Here is a 21,167-nt window from a genome sequence, read left to right as displayed (position 1 = left end):
ACAGAATACTGCCTTAAAAACTGAGTGGAATCTTAATTTTCCTTGTGAATAGTTGTAAGTACTGCATATTTTCTTTCCTGATGTGTTGATGCAGTGATAAAGATTTGGAACTCGCCTGTACAACAACAGCAGCAACAACAACCAAGCACACCTGGTCCAACAACAGCAGCCCCACCACCTGGAAAGCAGAAGAAAAAGTTGGATTTGAAGGAGGTTTTCAATACGGATGATGATGATGACAGCAATCTTGGTTCTGGCAAGAAAAGAAAGCTTGTTCCTCTAGGTGTGTATAATTAATTTTTTTTTTAATTCGCTTAGTGGGGCGGTGAAGTCCAGTTGGGTCCACTCGGCACGGTGGCCACTGATTGGCCTATTGTAGCCTATCCCAGGTGATTATGATGATGGAGAATTTGGTAGAATGAAGTTTGGCAGGAGAAACCGAAGTACTCTGAGAAAACCTGCCCCAGTGCCACTTTGTCCACCACAAATCCGACTTGACCAGACCCAGGATTGAACCCGGGCCGCCGCGGTGGGAAGCCAGTGACTAAGCGCTTGAGCTATGGTGCTCCATAAGTGTGTATAACTTGGATCTCTCAGACTGCCGCACAGCTGATTGCATGCAGCCAGTCATTGAAACCAGCTTCACTCAACAGTTGCATGTTAAAGCAACCAATAGAGTAATTAGCAACAAACTTATGTTACAAATTCACCCCACTGCATGCTAACCTCTTTGTTGCTGTGCGGCTGAAGTCATTCAGAAAGTGGTTCATCTTTTCATGCTGAACTGTGGTTGTGGAGGTCACTGTAAGTAAAGTTTTGGTCACATGAGTGGGACACGTCTTCTAAAAGTAATGGGACGGTTCGAAACAAAGAAATCTCACCTTGTATAAGACAGTTTTCATGCAGTTGGTTGAACCAGTGAGGGACAGTTGCATTGTCAAATCTCTGAACAAGGTATTTACATATATATGCATGCTGTGGATATTGCAAGGGAAAGCTTGTAAGTCTGAGGTTGTAGGAGAAAGCTCCCTTTTACCATGTTTCATACAGGTAACATGAGAAGTAAATGCATTGAAGTATTCTTGAGCAATCAGCTGTGTCAAGAAGGAATGGATCTCCAATTCAAACATTCACTGTGTTTGAAATGTTGGAAATTCTTTCCACTTCGACACAGTTGACAGCCAAAAAATATTTAATTGAAAGTGCAGTTCATAACGTGAACTCTCTTTGTGCAGCCACTCAGCTATGTAATACTTTGTTTCGTCTTTCTGCTTTCCTATATACTGGTTTTGATAAAAATATGGAATTTTAGTGATGTTAGACAAAAGAGATAAAAAAAAAAGTAAAAAGGTAAAGCTATCCCTGTAACAGGCCCTGAAGGCCCATGGAGTTGTAAGATGCTGAGGCTCCCACATTTTCTCTAGGCATTTGGCTCACAGATGGCAGTAAGGTTGTCAGCCTTACACACAGGCCGCCCTTCACCCCCCAGGAAGATACCCAGTACTTATTTCTTTTAGAGGCTGAGTCAGCCCCGGGGCCATAATGTGGCCGGAAGGACTAGGTAAATTGAAAAAATCCACCTCATCAAAATGCAAACCGATGACCTTCCACTTGTGATATAGTGCCTGAACCAACTACACTACCATGTGCCCACAGCCAAAAGAGAATGTTCAAAATTTTGGCAGTTTTGTAAGAAATTAAAAAAAAAAAACATTACAGCTATCCCTCTGATCAGAAAACTCTTGAAAGGAATCTTGTGTGTATCTGTAACAGATGACTTCATGAAAGCTCAGTGTTATAGCTGCACATGATCCTGAGGTGCACTCAGCTTTGTATCCATTGGGTACTGCATATGTTTGCCCTTGTACAGATACTGGACTGCCTGTCCCATTCGAAGGCTAGGAAGTTGTGCAGATTACCTTTGCTTTAACTGCAGACACTTGTCATTGAGGAGTTTAAAAGTAGTATCAGTTTCAGTGTTATTGTCATTGTGATAAAACAATATGGTCAAGTCAGTAGTATTTCTACTTTATATTCAGGAGGTCCCACATTTAAATACCAGATTTTTCTTCTTTTTTCTTTCTCAGTCCCCCAATTCAAACACCTCAAAAGAGGCACCAACCACTTTGATATCTTTTTTATTCCATTATTCACTAGGTCAGGCTGTCATTCAACCGTATATAAACCGAGCTATCAAGAATGTCTTTATATAAACTATAAATTAATTAAAATGAGTGCAGTCAGGTCACGGGTTTGACTTGACCCAATCCTTCCATCTGCACTATGGCTCTGGGGTCGACTCAGCCTCTGAAATGAATACCAGGAATATTCCCGGGGTGTAGAGGGCGGCCAGTGCATAAGGCTGATGCCCTCACCATCATCTGTGAGCAGCTTGTCTAGAAAATGTGGGAGCCTTGACATCTCACAACCCCACAGGACTCCACAGCCTGTTACAAGTAGAGTTTTACATTTTTCCCCTCTTACATACAGGTTCTTCCTTATGTTGACAAAACCCTAACTTCTCTATTCAGAAGAGGTCTCTCTTACTAAATGTTGCACTTTGAGCAATTTAGGATTTTAGTATGATGCTTGTATTACAGATTATGGTGAAGAAAAGAAGAAGAAAGAGGAGAAGAAGGAAGAGGTAACAAAATCTCAGGAGGAGAAGAGAAAACACATCAAAACACTCATAGAGAAAATTCCAACAGAGAAAGCTGCTCTCTTTGCCTTCCAGTTGGACTGGGCTGCTGTAGACAATGTAAGTACTGTAGCGTGTAGAGCCATTTCTAGGCAGTGACTCAGTAAATATGTTCCTGCAGCTATGGATATGCAAGCTCAACAAGAGTACAGTATCAGTGCTGTGATAGGTAAGTTCAAGTTCTTGGGGGGGCATGTCATTCCCAGTAACAAATTGCTTTAACACAATGGCTTAATAAAAGTAATTGCATTCACAAACTGTTAACAGATATGCCAGCCTTTTCTTTTTGGTCAATTTATTTTAACATGCCTCAGGATTAAAATTATTTTATATTAAGTTTGAAATGGTAGGAGGAACTCAGTATGATTTTATGCTGTAATTCAGTTTTTTCACATCAAACATAATTTAGTGGGGGAATCAATCCCCTTCAACATCTGAAGGTATTGCGATCATTATTGCATGTTCTGACATACATTTACAGCAACTAATGGAGAGGCGCATACGACCATGGATTAATAAAAAAATCATAGAGTACATTGGCGAGCCAGAACCTACCTTAGTCGACTTCATCTGTTCTAAGGTTCTAGCAGGAAGTGCACCACAAGGTATACTGGATGATGTGCAGATGGTGAGTTGTTATGACAGCACTTTTGGTAGTTATAAGAATAATGTAACACAGACATACAAAAACACACTTATGGTATTGTTACAAGAGAGCATGACCCAAAGATGTATTAACGTGATCATCCATTATGGCTATAGCCTGGTAGCTCAGTCAGTATAGTGACAAGTTACAGGCCGGATAGCCAAGGAATTTGGGTTCAGTTCATGGCAGGGACCTGTGCAACATCCAGGTTGATTCTGGAGCCCAAACAGCTTCCTGTCCAGTGATTTTTTTTTTTGTTGCTAGTGGGGTGGGACTAAGTCCCTTATACTGCGGCCACTTCTGGCCTATTGTACCAGCCCCAGATGATAGGTGAGGGTGATTGTGGAGCAATTGCCGGAATGAAGATTGGCAAGGGAAACTGAAGTACTTGGAGAAAACCTGCCCCAGCGCGACTTTGTCCACCACCAATCCCACTTGACCAGACCCAGGATTGAACCCGAGCCGCCACGGTGGGAAGCCAGCAACTAACCGCATGAGCTATGGCGCGACCTTGTGCAGTGCTTGCTGGCACTCTTTACAGAGGGTAAAGTGGTCTGAGTGTGAAGCAAACCACTCACCTCCATCTAGTGCCGAGGTGCTGACATGGTGTTTTATTAGTTAAGCACTTAATCATTTTTGACATTATTGCCATAGGACTGCAGTAAGCCCTCACCTCGAACAGTCTTTCACTGCTTGTTTCATTACAGCTAAACTCATTATCATATAATACCGTGACTGTTCATTGAATAGCTTCATATTCAGATTGTGGCCCTGCTGATTTGTAAACAGAAGTGTATATATTCCCGAGCTCCATGTTACCTAAATTCTGTTATGACACTGCATTGTGCTACCCTTGCATTGTACTTCTAATTGCTGTAATTGTAATAGTGATGTGTGAGTTAAAGGAATTGAGATTAGTGTGTTTGTCCATATTTTTTTCTCCCCTGTTATCCAGGATAATTGAAAGTATGGTGCAGTAACAATTTTAATGTGTTGTTTCATCTTGTAGGTTCTAGACGAGGAGGCAGAGGTGTTTGTTGTGAAGATGTGGAGGTTACTAATCTATGAAATAGAAGCAAAGAAGTTGGGTTTAATGAAGTGAAAATAGGCGGCCACAATTTATGAAACTTGTGATACATCACTACCAGCCACTCACAAATTTTGTATAGTAGGTGCAGTTACACTTAAACATGCACATTACTATAATTTCAAGTTACTCTTGTTAGGCATGGAAGTGTTGTTTTAAGTGTCCGTAAGTGCATCTACATCATGCACGTTCTGCAGGGATGTTCTTCCGGGACCTGTACAATGTAGCTCTGAGATGGTGGACTGTGTAATTTCACTGGTATCAAGAATTTTAATCTCAGCTTGCTGCTACAGGGTCTTTCAACATGTGAATTGTAACTGGTTGCCATATATAAGTAAAGGAGTTAACTTCTGAAATGTAGTGGGATTTTATTTTTGTAAATAAGCTCTGTTTCAACAGTGTGCTTTCACTGAAGAAAATAAACTAAAAGACATATTTTTTTTTATTAGGAGCGTTTGGAAGGGAGTGTACGGTAATGATTATCTTGTTGTAGTGTCAGTAAATTACTGTAGTTTGTATGTTTCCTTTGGAAAATGACTCTTTCTTTGTACTTGTTTTAGTGAATTCCAATGTCATATTTACTTCCTGGAAGGGAGCTGTGTTGCAGCAGCTATGTATCCATTCTATAAATACTGTATAGTAATACAACACTGATACTGTGACACTTTGTTCTATTCTTCAACATAACGCATGGATTCTGTAGGAAATGCTCATTTGCACAGTCCATATTCCCTACATCTTTTTTATGTTTTACAAAGTGCACCAATAAAAATAAAAGTGTCTCCACATTCCTGCACATGTGAGCAGAAAATTAAGTCATGTGGAGAAGTAAAATTAATTAAGACTGGCCACTTTATAGTACTCAGCATTTAATTATTAAGGTGTATATAAACTGTGCATACCAAGTACATTTTTATTGTGTATCCCAGTCTTGTTGCGTGTATATGTTGCTATCTCATCATGAAAATGCAGGGAAATATCAGGACATAAAGATACGTAATAGATGTTTTGAAAATATAGCACAGTTCAGATATTTGGGAACGACCTAAATCAAAACCTGATTCAGGAGGAAATTAAGAGGAGCTTGAACTTGGGTAATGCTTAGTACCATTCGGTCCAGAACCTTTTGCCTTCTTGTCTCATGCCTGAAAACAAACATTAGAATATACAACACTATAATTTTGCCCATGGTACTGTACTGGTATGAAACTTTGCCTCTGACATTAAGGGAGGAACATAGACAGAGGGTGTATGAGAACAGGGTGCTGAGAAGAAAATTTGGACCGAAGAGAGATGAAGTGACAGGAGGTTTGAGAAAACTGCATAATGAGGAGCTTAATAACTTGTATGCTTCACCAAGCATAATTAGAATAATCAAGACAAGGAGGATGAGATTGGCAGGGCATGGAGCACGAAAGGGAGAGAGGAGGATTGCATATAGGATATTGGTGGGTAAGCCAAAAGAAAGAGACCACAGGGAAAACCAAGGCATAGGTTGGTGGACAATAATAAAATGGATCTTAGAGAGATAGGATGGGATGGTATGGATTGGATTGATCTGTCTCAGGATAGGGACCAGTGGAGGGCTATTGTGAACATGGTAATGAACCATCAGGTTCCGTAAAATGCTGGGATGTTCTTGAGTAGCTGCCCAATTGGCGGCTTCTCAAGAAGGGCTCAGCTCCATGAGTGAGTGAGTCCTGTTGTGTTAATCATGTTTCAGAACTGTTTTCATCCAGTAATTTACTGGAATGATCATGCATGTGGTATAATATATCCTGTGAATCAAGTTCATAACAAAAAATCAAGCTGAACCAGACATTCCAAGATAATGTAATTATTGCAAACCAGTACCACAAATGTAACATTTGAGGACCTCACAGTAGTGGTTATGAGGAGTTATATCTTTTGTGATAGTGCCATATAGTCCAGCGAAAATCAACTGATGTTTAAGAGGAACATCTTCAGAGCTGAAGAGTAAGCCAAGTAAGAAACCAACATTAAGCAGGGTTGCAGACTGCAATGTGTTCCTCCAGAATGTCGATTGACCTTCGCAAGACTACACAGCACTGTACAATCCTAGAAGACAGAACTGTTCAATACCAGATAATTTCAGTTTGATTTGAGAAGAAAAATACCTCAGCTGTCTTTATCCAAACATCATTTGTGCCTGATAAATTTTTTTTCATGTGTAGTTTCTCTAGTACAGCACACTAATACAGAACAGTTCCACCCCTAGCACCCTGCTTGCCTTTCAGTAGAGCAGCCCTGCTCCTTTCAAACAGTGAAAGGGTTAAACAAACTAGGCAAGAGAACAGCCATGAAAATCCCATTATTTCAAACTGTGTGATATGATACCCTCCAAGGCATTTCAGGAAGTCAGTTTCAAGATTTTTTTTTAATTGTTTCATTTTGGTCCGTTACACTATCAATCACAAAGNGGGATGAATTAACAAGGAGGAGTTCAGCATTTTATATCAAATATTTTAACATTTTAGCGTTTTAACTTAAAAATAGGTTCGGATGAAAAGTGAGAACTTGAGAGTGTACTCAACTATCTTAGCATGTTTTGTGCTTTTACACGTCAACATATCGTAGCAGCATCCACACGACAAACATAATTGTGAACATCAAAAAAAAAAGCGACAGTGTTTCCATAATTATAGCAAGTGCCTCTGATGATGGTTGTGTCAAACCGAAACATGTAAGGCAGAAATAATAATAAAAAGTGACCTACAAATTGTTACACTCGACGGACTTTCTATTAACTTTGTCAGTTTCAAGAATTAAAATGGATTATTTCATTTTCATATCATGTTTGCCCTCAAAATATATATCCCTATAGTACAATGTGGATTCGGTAGACATCAGACAGGTGGCAGTGATGGTGAGAGGGTGGATAATAATTTTGACAGTGTGCACTTAATAGGTACTGTCAGAAAGTTCCCAGGCTAGATCAAAAAAAAATGCTGGCTTAACTTACCCAATTTTGGCTATCATCTCCTTTAAAATAGTTTCCATGGGAACAGCGATCCCATCATTTTTTCCACATTTCAAAAACACCGTGGAAGTCATTTTCCTTAATGCTGTCAAGTACCACTTGTGATTTCCTCTTGATGTCACTTTTTCATAGCATCCCTTCAGTTTCATTTTCAATTTGGGAAACAAAGTGAAATCACAGGGGGCTAAGTGTGGCATGTAGGGACGATGCATAATGATAACCATGTTGTTGTTAGTCACAAACTCTGTGGTTTTCAGGGATGTGTGGGTGGGTGCATTGTTATGAAGGAGCAGTGTGGTGCATGTTCAAATTTTCTGTTAAGAACTCCTGGCAGACTCCATAACTGATCCTCGCAGTGTCTGGGAGCTCATGGATTGTTCGGTGATGGTCTTCATGGATGAGTTCTCGATTTTTTTAACATTTTCTGTCATGTTACTCGTGCTTGGTCGCCTGAATGTCTTATTCAACTGACACTCAACCAGCCTTGAAACGTGAATGTCATTCAGAAATTGCCGTCTAACTTAAAGAATGTTCTCCGAAAGCCTCACAAAGCATTTCAAGGGTTTTTGGTAGTGGATTTACTGAGTTTGCGCAAAATTTGATGCAGACGTGCTCGGTTTTGCCATCCATCACAGACAAAATTAAATACAAAGTTAAAAAAGCTCCTGTATAAAAACAATCTGTGTTCACAGCGCGCTGTCATGTGGCAGACTGATGCAATCGGCTTTCTGACATGTGACCTTGGCCTCCTCTCTCCTCTTTCACCGAGACAGTTACAATAACAGTCTGGGAACTTTCCAATAACACCTCATATGTTAATTATTATACACTCACTGCCTTTTATAGAAATATAACATGTAGTTGATTGAGTTCTTTTGAAAAAGTTTATTTGAGACAGTTCTCTCAGCTGAATACTTAAGGTGTCCAAAAAATATATTTGGCCCCATTAGTAACAGGCCATATAAAAGGAATGAATAATACTGGTACATAATAATACTTACATTTTCAAGTGTCATCGAAATCTCTCCCAGCCCCCACCCCCAAATCATGTAAAGGTATTTTGACTTCAAATGAATTAATGTGGATAATACTTATTTAACAGAAATGTCATGTATCAAGAACTGTCATAGAATTTAAAAAAACATGCATATAAAAGTTCATTTGGACCCTGCATAGTGTTCCTTAAAATGAACCAAACTGAACTAGATGGCCAGACAGAATTTGATGTATATCTGCCACAAATGAAATTTTTCAGCTTGGTTGTTGTTACTAATGACTGATTGTGCATGACAGAACTAAGGTTTTCTGTTTGGAACAAACCTGAAGAGTACAGTAAGTGAGGAGAGTGCTAAAACCAGTATGGGATGCGGTATAACAAAACTGTACAGCACATATGCATGAGGTGCTGCTCGCACCTGTCTGCCTGTCTTCCCACTCCAAGCCTGTGCAACTAGCTTTAAGACTACCCTCACATATGGACAGCAAAGACCTGTAGATAACAGAAAAGTTTGACTTACCTCCATGCATTCACTCTCTTAATTAATCTGTACAGTGAAGACTTAAATGATCCTGGCACCATGCTTGACGTGCTTGCTGTAAATGAAGCTGTTCAGTACTGTATCTGGATAAGTTGCTTAAGGAATAATTAATGAGAACTGTATTACTATAGATGTAGCATCCACTATTCTGGTTTAATTTTGGGGGGATTGTTTACAATGGAAAAGGAGCCAGGATAGTGCAGTGGGTATAGTGACTGATTATCGGTGGAACAGTAAGGAAAAGTCCTCATTGCCCAGGCCAGTTATGGGGCCCACCCAGCCTCCTATCCAATGGGTAGTGGAGGTTCCTTTCCTGCTGATAAAGCAGCAGGGATATGAAGCTGACCACTTACCTCCGTCTAGTGCTGAGGTGATGAATGGTGGAGCTGTACCTCCACTGGCCCATATCTTCATGGCATAGTGCTTAACTAAGCACAGGGATAATTTTACCTTTACCTTATTACAATGGAAACAGATAAAACCTAGATGTTTCCAACAAATATATGTTAAGCATTGACTTTTGGACATTGTCCATTGTACTATTTTATTGTTGACTTAAAACAACATTTTGGAGACTTGCCTGTGTTTCCAACATGTTAAGTGAAAACTGGATGATGGATACTGTTCAAAAGGTCAATCATTTTTAATGGAAGTAGTCTAGTGCAGGAATAGTTTGTCATTTCACAAAGTTCTGTTCAATGACGGTGATTTAGTGAGTCAGAAACTAAACAAATTATTAATACATGTAGAATCTGGCTAGGAAACTAGAAATTTGAAGCTGTTTTGGCCTCATATCCATGCGCTCAGCAGCAGGAACATATCCAAAAAGTATCATTCAAGATTCTGCACACACAATTATTTGCTTGAAATCATCTACAAATGGACAGCATTAATATTTCTTACTCATTGCTCTTGGAACAGAGCTGAAAAATTTGCAATGGATAGAACCAACCTTTGGACTTCAATTCAAAATCTTCCCTGGGAGTTTAACTAGTTGAAGGGGTTCGAGAAATCCTCTTGCATACAAGAAAGCCATATTTTTTTTTTGCTTGCTTTCATATCATATCACTATATTATCTCCAAGTATGATTTTCCAAATACAGCAACCCTACAGATACCAGAAATGGCCGCAATACAAGGAACGTAGTCCCACCCCACTAGAAATTGGGACAAAAAAAAAACACCCGTCGGATTTCTTGACTGTCATATCCTTAACTCTCCTTGTCCTGAGCTCGGCTACTCTGAGGCATTCTACCGGTTCCCTCAGTCCCTACGGTCCCCACAGGCAAATTAAAATTGTGAAAAGAAAAACAACTACTACTTCCCTATTTGAAGAAAAGCGCAGACATGTTACGTAACCATAACATTTCATGTAGCCAACTACACCCCACCAGCGGTGTTGTTTCCCTACCTGAAGGAGAAATATCCCGTTCTCACTCCTGTCCGTAGAATGATATACTGAATATTTTACAATAATCCAGCATAGTTTTGCATCTGTTCTAACGACGGGCTCGAAGTAATTATTTCATTATCAGTATAAACGTATAACGGTTGAAATGCCTCATAAAATTAAAAAAACTGTTGTTTACATGGTTAAATTGAAATGTGTGTAAGCATAATCCTTTGTCACCAAAAACGATTGATTTTAAAATTAATTGTCCTGTACACTCATGATTTCCTGTCGTCATATGTCAGTATTATTAAGGCAAAACTGAATCGAGTACAAAAGAGGTGAAGTTGTCCTCCTGCTTACTAATTAAGCACTACGCCGTGAAGGCATATGGGGAAATGAGTGTAATTTATTTATTTACTTTATATTCATGGATCATTATACATGATCGATTCATGATTCCATGATTCACATTTTTCTTGACCTCGGCACTAGTTGGATATGAGTGGTCAGCTTCACGCCCCGCCCGCTTTACTCCCGTTGCAGAAGACACAAATTCTTGACCCAATCGGGACTCGAACTCCGACCTCTCGAACTTGTAACCCGAAGCCAGTCCTTATACGGACTACGCTATCCCGATCCCGCCTCCCAGCTCCGTTTCAATCGTTTGAGTAGTTACTGGAAGGATCATTGTGATGATTGTGATGCTGAGAGAGTAGAGACCTGTTTAGTAGTTGGTAGTCAAGGAAATTAATATTTGTTGGTAATAATGTATTCCTGCGGTCCGTGGCGGTCCGCGCCTACAGCTGGTCATAGTGGCGTGATTTAATTTAAGATCGTAGTGTACGGTAATGAATAGCAGAGTCATTCTGATAGTGCTTTTAAACGTTTTAATGGAGGCATCATTCTTTGAGCGTTAATTACTATAACGTAAATGTGATCTGTACAAATTCTGCATTTTTTTTAAAATTTCTTTGCATATGAAACTTACGGCTTTGTTTAAGTCATTTCTGGTAGGAATTCCTATTGGAATAACTTTCCTGGATACTGTGGGATATGTTGCAAGAGTGGAAGGTATTTCAATGCAACCCGCCCTTAATCCGGAGGCACCGGTGACAGATTATGTTCTTTTGAATAGGTGGTCAGTTAGAAGTAGTGAAATATCACGAGGAGAAGTTGTATCTTTGGTTTCTCCCAAAGATCCAGGCCAGAAAATCATCAAAAGAGTTGTTGGAATAGAAGGTGACCTGATATCAACAATAGGATATAAACAATCATTTATTCGAGTACCAGAAGGACATTGTTGGGTTGAAGGTGATCATACGGGACATTCTATGGATTCAAACTCTTTTGGACCAGTATCTTTAGGCCTCGTGACTGCAAAAGCAACCTTCATTGTCTGGCCCCCACATCGTTGGCAGACTTTAAAACCTGAAATCCCAAGAGGGAGAAAACCAGTAAATATGTCATGATTGTGAATATATGTGTGACATATAACAGAAACATGCGTGCAGTGTGTTTTGTGAAGAGGTTTGAATTTGATTTGAATGGAGCAGTTTTTCCAAGCGCCCTGTCTATAGATGATGTGGATAATGATGGAAACAATGAACTTGTTGTTGGCAACATGAGCGGTGAACTATCCATCTTTAAAAGTGACCGGATGTGGCAGAAATTTACAGGACTAGGCATGATCACTGCCTTAGGTATTGGTGACATTTTTAATATTGGCAGTAATGCTCTGGTTGTTGTGGGTGGTGATGGGTGGTGTCACATTCTGTTTAAACCAAAGCAAGATGATGCTGTGGATCAGAAGAAAGCAAAGTTAGAGTCTGTTTATGTTCAGAGAATTCCAGCCAATACCAAAGTAAGTTGAATGATAAGTTGAAAGATTAACTTTAACTTCAGTCACATAATCCATGGGACTTCTTTCTGTCACCTGGAGTGATTTTTATGGGCTTATGTTGTGCAATACAGTGCTGAGTCAGTGCCCTGTTGTATGGTATGTATATGAACCAACCAGAAGTTGAAGAGTTCTGACGTCTGAGATATAATACCAAGTCTGATGTGTTCTGCTGGCTTTTTGCTTCTGAAGGTGTAGATGTTACATTCCTCCAAAATGTCAATTGGCTTTCTCCAGACTGTGCAATTTCTTATCCCAATAGATAAAACTCACCATAGTCACCACTGTTTAAACCCGATATGAACAACTTTTTTTTTTTGCTTTTCTGAAACCATTATTAAATATCTGTGTGTATGTGTGTGTTCACGTGTGCGTGCGTTCAAACACATGCATATGATAAATCTAACCCATACATCAACCAATCATGTCTTACTGTGTTTCTGATTGTGCACATCAAGCTAATACAGTATTCTTCAGTAACTGTCTATATACATATACACGGGTTGGACAAACTAACGGAAACAATACAGACACTATACACATTTCTCTATTAATGTGGTGTTGGACCACCTTTTTCCTTCAATATGGCTGCAGCCCTTCGTGGAATAGAGTCATACAAGTTTTGAACAGTCTATTGGAATTTTATACCATTCTTCTTGAAGAACATCTTCATATTGCTTTGGAGATGTTTGAGGTGGGAATTTGTTCCTCACTCTAGTCTCCGAAAGCAGACCAGAGTGGTTCAATGATGTTAAAGTCTGGTAATTGTGCTGGCCAGGGAAGTTGTTGAAGTTCACCTTCATGTACTTCAAACCATGACTGAAGAGTTCCAGCTGTGTGAATGGGGGCATTGTTGTTTTGGAAAACCGCATTATTTTTTGGTAATGTCTGGATCATGGGATGCATCTGCTTACCCAAAGTGACCATGTATATCCTTGCAGTGATTTGGCCATGAAGGGTCATAATGGGACCAACAGAATACTGTAACACGATATTGCTGCCTAAACCGTCAGAGAACCTACCCTGTGTTTCACTGTTGGAACCAGGTATTCCGGATTGTAGGCTTCCTTGAGTCTTCGCCAAATATAAACTCTTCCTGATGTAGGGAACAGTGTGAAGGACAACTCATCTGACCGTATCATGCACTCGTTTCCAGTTGTCTGCTATCCAGGTTTTATGGTCATGACACCACTGTGTACGAGGGGGGACCCAAAAATAACTGGAAACGACCTGTTGTGCGCGCATGCTTTGTAATTATGAGTTGTGCTGCTAGGTGGTGTTAGCTGGGGGTTTCCCGCGACTGTTAGTGAGCTGGCGTCAGTCTGAGTTAAGTGGTTTGTCTGTGGTGCTCTGTTGTGTGCATTCCTGTTTCAACCCTTTGGCGATTAGTGAGATGGCCGACCAGAAGGAACAAAGAGAGTGCCTGAAATTGATGAAGATCATCGAAAGACCATTGACCAACTTTCTGAGGAAACGAACATCTCATGGAGCACGGTCCAGCGAATTTTAACCGAAGGTTTGCACATGAGACGGGTGTCTGCAAAATTTGTTCCTCGCTTGCTCGGAGATGACCAAAGAGAAAACCACGTGAATGTTTGCCGCGACTTGAAGAGTGAAGTGCAGTTTTCCCTAACAGAAAGCAAAATTTCACTTACACTCTTTGTTCCTTCTGGTCGGCCATCTCACTAATCGCCAAAGGGTTGAAACAGGAACGCACAAAACAGAGCACCACAGACAAACCACTTAACTCAGACTGACGCCAGCTCACTAACAGTCGCGGGAGACCCCCAGCTAACACCACCTAACAGCACAACTCGTAACTACAAAGCATGCGTGCGCAACAGGTCGTTTCCGGTTATTTTTGGGTCCCCCTTCGTACATATCTAAGCATTACTTTCAGTAATCACAGGTGTAGCAATTGCAGCCCTACCATGGATATTGGATTTCTGAATTGGGCAATTTTTGTTGAAATTGGATCTTCAAGATGAATATCCAATTCTGCTGTCACCTGTGCAGTAGTTCTGTGATTTTTCAAACCAGTCCTTCTCAATGTGGGACGATCTCTTTTTGTCAGTGTTGATTTTTGGCCACACTCTTCCTCTTTGCTGATGTTGACTTCTCATGATTTGTGTATGCCAACATAACCTTAGAAAATGTCACTCTCAATACACCTAATAATGTGACAGCATTTATCACAGATGCTCCAGCTAAATGTGCCAACAGTCTGTCCTCTTTCAAAATCAGACAAATCGCCCATTTTCCTATGCTTTCACACAGACTGTCACTCAACACGGTCACTAATGCACTGACACGAGCGCTACAGAATGTAAACAAACAGAAAAAGAACATTCAGTGTTGCCAACTGAAGTTCTTTCATTGTAGCCAATGCAGACAAATTCTCTTAATTTGTTAGTGTTTCCATTATTTTGTCTGCCCTTTGTATATATGTAACCTCCTTGCAGGTTGTACTCCTGGGAGATATAGATGGGGACGGATGTACAGAGATGGTGATGGGATTAACAGACCGTGTTGTGCGTTCATACCGTTGGGTTGCTGATTCAGACGAGCCTGGGAGAGGGAAACTGATTGGGCTACACAAATGGGAATGTGCCAACCAGATTGGTACTGTGACACTGAACCGTTTGCATGATGGCACAACATATCTGTTAGTAGCTCAACCTGGTGGCACATTGATGAAGATTCGCTGCCACACAAGTGAAGAAGAAGGTACAGTGAACAGGTAAGCATGACTTGTTGTGATTTCCATTCACCGACGGGCTACAGCCTGGATGGCCTGGGTTTGATTCCTGGCAATGCAGAATTGTCCCTTGTGCTGTGGCACTCCTGCACGGCGGGTCATCCTTCCGGGAGCGGTAACACATTTCTTCTGGCACCCATCCTAATTTTGGGTCCGTTCTTTCTTGAAGGCATCTCTCCTACATCGTGCCACTGTTGCACAGCGGGACACCTTCCTGCAGGTGGCAGCCAACTTCCTCTGGGATCCACAGATTCCTCCGGTCAGTTCCTTTGGCTCCTCGCGTCGCTCTGCAGCTTGCTTCTTGCCCCTATACTGCCTCTTCCGTCCTTTGACCCGGTTGCACAACGGCATCTTCCTTGGCAAGTGTTGGTCGCTCGGTCGGTATACTTCGCTTGTGGACTAAGACCATGGAGCTCGTTTGTTCGTTTTTTTGTATTATTGAACAGGACTGTAAAGTAAGGCATAGTCTCATTCATTTTGACTGATGGCATACCATTCAGAAACATCTTGATTTTGATTCAGACTTGTTAAATATAAAGTGAGCAGGTGGAAAATTTTGTATCATAATTAAAAGTCTTCTCATCTGTTTACTGAGTGTTACAGTATATTTTGATTTTCGTTGATGAGCCTGTAGTTCTTTGTGGAGACTTTGCAGTCTCTTTTCTTATGGAAGAATGACTAACAGCAAACCTAGTCCTTATGCTTATACGTATTTCAGTATCTTGAGGCAGTTTAAACTGTAATACATAGAGATTAATGGTCCTATCTTCTTGAAGCTATACAAATTTGTGTCTGATTCATGGAATGACTAATTGCTGCATCTCTGTAGAAAGATGGATTGATTGCTTAGTTTGTATTTCTTTTCGTGACCTTCAAAGCAGGCAGTCTTTTAATGACCATTAATTAATTTAATGAATTAAATTACTTTAATGCATTTGAACTGCTCAGAGAAGCTCAATATGTTGATAATTTTACTTTAATTGTGAACAGTTCTTATCATCATCTCATAATAGTGAGTTATGATTTTTGTGTTAACTTGCAGTGAGATGTTGGCAGCTACGTCTGTGGAGTACCATACACTGTCCAGGATGCTTAACCCAAATGTGTCAACAGAGATCCAAGGTGGTATTAAGATGGGACATACAGATTCTTCTTTGTCACCGTTATATGCTGTAGCGACTCTGGACGGAACACTCATGCTGGTACAGGATGAGAATGTCGTGTGGTATGTCATAAAAAATACATTATTGAATCCTTGCATCTTTAGTGAAAGTATGAGTGCTCTAACCCTGGCAGTTACTTTAAAATGTCTCCTGTAATATAAAAGTGTTTGCTTTATTTATTTGGGTAGAAGAAAAAGTGTGTATGATGAACAAGATGGAATTTATATATTAGTGAAAGAGTATTATCCTTGAGGTGTGATGCCATATACTCTTGTAGAAGTTCAAAATTTCAGAGAAACACGCTGTCTCCATTTCTTTATTTTATTTTGTTAAAATATTAAGTAATTAAAATTAAAATTGAACATGTATGAAAGGTTTTAGGTTTTGTGTAGATATACTACCACAGTCAATAATTTCGTGGACTGGCCACAAAGCGTTGTTGCGGTGCACTACAGCAGATAGATTGCGGCACGATATGATGTCCTGTTAGTTCATCTCTTGTCACAGCAAGAGGCAGTTTTGTGCAAACAATGTAAGCAGACTTATGGCCTCTATTATATACTGTAGTTAAATGCGAGTGGTGAAAATCGAAAATGTGGCATTTTGAACAACGGACAAACATCAAGTTCTGCCAGAAACTAAGCAAATCCCCTAGGGAAACGTTTGGCGTCTGAAGAATTAGTTGTTGCTACACGACAATGCCCCTGCACATCGCTCTGTTCTTGTCCAAGAGGAACTGGCAAGGCAACAGGTCACCATTTTGCCACACCCTCCGTACTCACCTGATCTCGCACCATGCGATTTCTTTCACTTTTACCGCTTGAAAGCAAAGCTACGTGGTCGTAGATTTCAGTCGTCCGAGGAGGTGGTCATTGCCACAACAGACGCCGTACAGGAATTTCCTGCCAGTATGGTTCAGCAGTGTTTTTGGCAGCTGTATCAACATTGGCAGACTTGCACAGTGGCCAACAGCAACTGTTTTGGGCGACAATATGGATATGTGTAACTGTATATGAATACCTTGTAATATGATGTGATAAAACTACAGTCCACGAAATTAATGACTGTACCACGTAGTAGTTGTGTGTAGATGTGTCTCTTCTACCAATGTATTTCTTTGGGGTTCTTCCTGGTCTTGTGTTGATGGAAGATGCGTTTTGTTGGCCTGTAAGTATGTGACTGTGTTTTCTCCTTGTCTGTGTTCCTTGTATTTGGGAGAAGTGTTGTGAAACATTTTAACAATTACTATTTAATCTTAGAGGTGAACGCACATTTTTGTATGTAACGGCATTACATATTACTAAAGAGAAAACGGTATTCCAATATGTGAATCTGACCAGTGTAGGAACACTAGCAGATGAATGCAGGTGAATGTAAAGTGATGGCTTATTGAGCCAAAACATGTTGTAAGACGAATATGTGGTGTGCATCCTTCCTATTTTGGTGACAGAATAAAATAAAGAAGTTTGCACACATGAAGATCCAAAAATATAATGTACTGTTTCCATCTTCAGGGTTGAAGGGTAAGCCAATATCGCTGTGCTTCTTGCTGGTTGGTTGCTTGCTTAGCATACTTTTCATCCCTGAAGATGGAGGCAGTATGTTCTTCCAAAACATCAAACCTCCACTGGACTGCACATTGTCACATCTCAGAAGATTCGCTTAGTTTGGGGTGGAGTCCAACTGAGTCCACTCGGCATGGCGGCCACTGATTGGCCTATTGTGCCTGCCCCGGGTGATTATGATGATGGAGAATTTGGTGGAATGAAGATTGGCAAGGGAAACCGAAATACTTGGAGAAAACCCACACCAGCGCCACTTTGCCCACCACAAATCCCGTTTGACCAGACCTGAGATCGAACCTGGGCTGCCGCGGTGGGAAGCCAGCGACTAAACGCTTGAACTATGGTGCGGCCTCCATCTCAGAAGATACTTACTTACTCATGGAACTGAGCCCTTCTGATGGAGCCGCCAATTCTGCAACTACTCAAGAATTTCCCAGCATTTTATGGGACCCGAAGGTTCATTATTATGTTCATAAGAGCCCTCCACTTGTCCCTATCCTGAGCCAGATCTATCCAATCCATACCATCCCATCCTATCTCTCTAAGATCCACCCACCTACGCCTTGGTCTTCCCTGTGGTCTCTTTCCTTCTGGCTTTCCCACTAATATCCTATACTCATTCCTCGTCTGTCCTATTTGTGCTACATGATCTGCCCACCTCATCCTCCTTGACTTGATCATTCTAATTATACTTGGAGAAGAGTACAAGTTATGAAGCTCCTCATTATGCAGTTTTCTCCAACCTCCTGTCACTTCATCTCTCTTTGGTCCAAATATTCTCAACACCCTGTTCTCCAACACCCTCAGTCTATGTTCCTCCCTTAATGTCAGAGACCAAGTTTCACACCCATACAGAACCACAGGCAAAATTATAGTTTGGTATATTCTAATTTTTATGGTTTTGGACATCAATCTCAGAAGATACTTCTCTTCATAATTACTGCTGTGAAAATTCCAAGTCCAACACAGTATCCTGTATCATATTTTGTATTGCAATACAAACTATAAAATTGGAATGCTAAGTACTTGATCTGATAACATCAAGATAAGCAAACTTAAATTGAGTGGCAACAGGTACATATAGATAGATCATGACTGCTTGTTCCCATAACTTTTCAAAAGCATCATTTATAACCACCATCTTGTTTGTCATTCAGTGCTACATATCAGAATTATATAGAGCAAGCAGCAGATAGCAACAAGCTATTATCTTTTTGTCCAGGTCCATTCAGGTAGATCATCAGCTGTTTGCACTCACAAAACTGGACATGACCGGGGATGGTCGAGATGAAATTGTGGCATGTTCATGGGATGGACAAACATACATCCTGGACCAAGAGAAGTGCATTGTATGTTTCCAGCTGGAGGAGTCAGTCATGAGCTTTTGTTCAGGTTACTACACCCTCCAGCCTGGTCAGCCACCTGTTCCTTGCCTCGTCTATACAACATTCACCAATAAGGTAATCTGCCCTGCCACTGAGTTGACTGAGCGAGTGAGGCAAGTTCCTGGCTTGCCACAGTCCAGTCATCTCCAAGTTTTGAGGCTGGTTTTTTGCTTTGTACACTTCAGAAGCTCTCACAGCAATGCAGAACTTTTTACTTCATATTTTTGATACTCTTTTGTTGATGTTCAGTTATCATCATGCCCCGGATATTGATGTCCTGAAAATATTTAAAAAATTACCTATAAAATGACCGAAAAAATCCAGAAAAATGACCTAAAATATAACCCAAAAATGTAATATGCAGGGCCCGGATTTTGATGACCTGAAAATATTTATAAAATGACCGAAAAATCCAGAAAAATGACATGAAGGAGAAAAGAAAGAACACTTCGCTTCCATGTTATTCACATTTCAGAAAACATATGAAGAAAAATTCCCTAAAATGGCCAAAAATGACAAGAAATACTCTTAAAAATCCAAAAATCTACCAAAAAATTGCCCAAAAAATGGAAAAATTACCTTAAATCTAAAATGTCAAAAAATGATGAAAATTACCTATAAAATTTACATTTCTGTAACCAGCAGCTCATATCCGAGATTTGTATATTTAAGAGCATCGCATAGGATACAAGGAAAAAAAGATGACATGTCATCAAAACCCAGGCCCTGGTTATCATGAAGCAACATGACCCATCTGCAAAGCCTGTAGCACTAGGGTTACAAAATATTACACTGGACCTTTGACAGAATCTGGCTCAGGATAGGGACCTGTAGCAGGCTGTTGTTAACCTGGTAATCTAAAATTGGTTTTTATAAGGTGGTGTGAGTTTTTGATTGTTTGAGCAACTATTATTTTCTCATGAAGGACTCAGCTCTATGCAGTCAGATATTAACCAACTTTCCTATTCTCTTTATTCAGCATATTGTAATTTCTTAAGATGGGGTATTTTGTGCAAAGATGAAGATACATTAATACAGGAAGGCTTTAAGAGATGTGTCATATGGTCTAGTGGTTGGAGTTCCTGGCTACAGATCCAGAGGTTCCAGGCTCGATTCCTGGCACTACCAGATTTTTTGAGAAGTAGTGGGTCTGGAATAGGGTCCACTCAGCCTCATGAGCATAATTGAGGAGCTACTTGAATGGAAAAGTAGCAGCTGTGGTCTAGAAAACCGAGATTAATGGCCATGGGGATCTGTTGCTCTGACCATGCAACACCCTCTATCTGCTAAAGTTGGCACTAACTTCGCCAAGAAGCGGTGGTCACTCGGTTGATCGGTGTAGTTCGCTTGTGGACTAAGACCATGGAGTTTTTTTTTTAGTCATACTCTTATGCTTGAGCTTTCATAATTTGTCAAGACCTTGAAAAAGTTGACAATTTTCTGTCCTACCAAATTTCAGTATATGAGAATATGATGTCTCTCATATGCTCTAATAATACAGTGTTGTTCTTCTCACCATAAATCTGGGTAGTACTGTTCGGGATGCAAACTTCTTACTGTTGCAGATTTATGTATACTATGATGTGCAGCTGTCAAGCATGAGGGCCAAGAGTTTTATTCCAGAACACTTCACTGCAACCAAGGAGAATCCGAGACAAGCTCAGCTGCTAATTGAATGGTGTCTTTATGGCCAATAGTAACGGTGTCATATGCCTGTAGTCTGAAAATGAGTTTTGGTAACACTCTGTGAACAATTAGTGAACCGTAACATAAGTGTGATGAGTCAACTTCAGATTATATATATTTTTTTGTTTAATATTCTCCTTTTTATGTTTCTGAGGTAAGGAAAAGTACCTGACCAGAATGAATTCAGATTTATTGACCTCTTAACTACCATACCGAACCATTGTCCCTTATGTCACACGTAAGCATGGGTGCTGGAAGAGGGACAAGGCCAGGGATTTGAGACCCTCCCTGTGGCTTTCTGGAAAAAATCAAAGTTGAAAAATAAGGAAATATACCAGCAACTAGAATTA

At 40.3% G+C, this 21,167-nt stretch overlaps 3 protein-coding genes and 1 long non-coding RNA gene across 6 annotated transcripts in view; 3 read left to right on the top strand and 1 right to left on the bottom strand.

Annotated features, from left to right (window-relative positions):
- The window catches only part of LOC111862593 (RNA-binding protein 25), a 44,904-nt gene extending 39,811 nt beyond the window's left edge, over positions 1-5,093 (top strand). The window contains exons 15-18 of the mRNA XM_023848100.2: positions 95-283; positions 2,601-2,758; positions 3,180-3,326; positions 4,354-5,093. Of these exons, the coding sequence (XP_023703868.1) occupies positions 95-283; positions 2,601-2,758; positions 3,180-3,326; positions 4,354-4,446 (587 nt within the window). The 3' untranslated portion in view covers positions 4,447-5,093. The remainder of the gene's footprint in view (positions 1-94; positions 284-2,600; positions 2,759-3,179; positions 3,327-4,353) is intronic.
- A 5,947-nt stretch (positions 5,094-11,040) lies between these two features.
- LOC111862605 (mitochondrial inner membrane protease subunit 2) lies at positions 11,041-11,854 on the top strand. The gene has a single exon (XM_023848127.2). The coding sequence runs from the start codon at positions 11,341-11,343 to the stop codon at positions 11,830-11,832; it is 492 nt and encodes a 163-aa protein (XP_023703895.1). The 5' UTR covers positions 11,041-11,340; the 3' UTR covers positions 11,833-11,854.
- LOC111862604 (KICSTOR complex protein ITFG2) lies at positions 11,829-21,167 on the top strand. 2 transcript variants are annotated; one of them, XM_023848126.2, is made up of 5 exons: positions 11,829-12,224; positions 14,723-15,000; positions 16,061-16,243; positions 18,969-19,206; positions 20,697-21,167. In XM_023848126.2, the coding sequence occupies exons 1-5, from the start codon at positions 11,829-11,831 to the stop codon at positions 20,826-20,828; spliced, it is 1,227 nt and encodes a 408-aa protein (XP_023703894.2). In that variant the 3' UTR covers positions 20,829-21,167. The 2 variants fall into 2 exon arrangements, with proteins under 2 accessions (XP_023703894.2, XP_023703893.2); XM_023848125.2 differs by lacking the exon at positions 20,697-21,167 and having other exon boundaries at positions 18,969-19,408.
- LOC111862606 lies at positions 19,321-21,106 on the bottom strand. 2 transcript variants are annotated; one of them, XR_004512811.1, is made up of 3 exons: positions 21,015-21,106; positions 20,648-20,851; positions 19,321-19,408 (listed from the first exon to the last, which is right to left on the bottom strand). It is a non-coding gene; the product is annotated as an uncharacterized LOC111862606 (long non-coding RNA). The 2 variants fall into 2 exon arrangements; XR_002842455.1 differs by having other exon boundaries at positions 20,986-21,077.

This window comes from Cryptotermes secundus, unplaced genomic scaffold, assembly GCF_002891405.2.
Source record: "Cryptotermes secundus unplaced genomic scaffold, Csec_1.0 scaffold1813, whole genome shotgun sequence".
In the NCBI taxonomy this organism is placed as follows: domain Eukaryota; kingdom Metazoa; phylum Arthropoda; class Insecta; order Blattodea; family Kalotermitidae; genus Cryptotermes; species Cryptotermes secundus.
Note: the sequence above shows the minus strand (reverse complement) of the source record. Positions and strands in the feature narration are given on the sequence as shown.

Coding starts and splice junctions, on each gene's coding strand:
- LOC111862605 (XM_023848127.2), top strand. CDS start 11,341: ATGAAACTTACGGCTTTGTTTAAGTCATTTCTGGTAGGAATTCCTATT.
- LOC111862604 (XM_023848125.2), top strand. CDS start 11,829: ATGATTGTGAATATATGTGTGACATATAACAGAAACATGCGTGCAGTG. Junction 12,225..14,722: donor GAATTCCAGCCAATACCAAA/GTAAGTTGAATG, acceptor ACCTCCTTGCAG/GTTGTACTCCTGGGAGATAT. Junction 15,001..16,060: donor GAAGAAGGTACAGTGAACAG/GTAAGCATGACT, acceptor GTTAACTTGCAG/TGAGATGTTGGCAGCTACGT.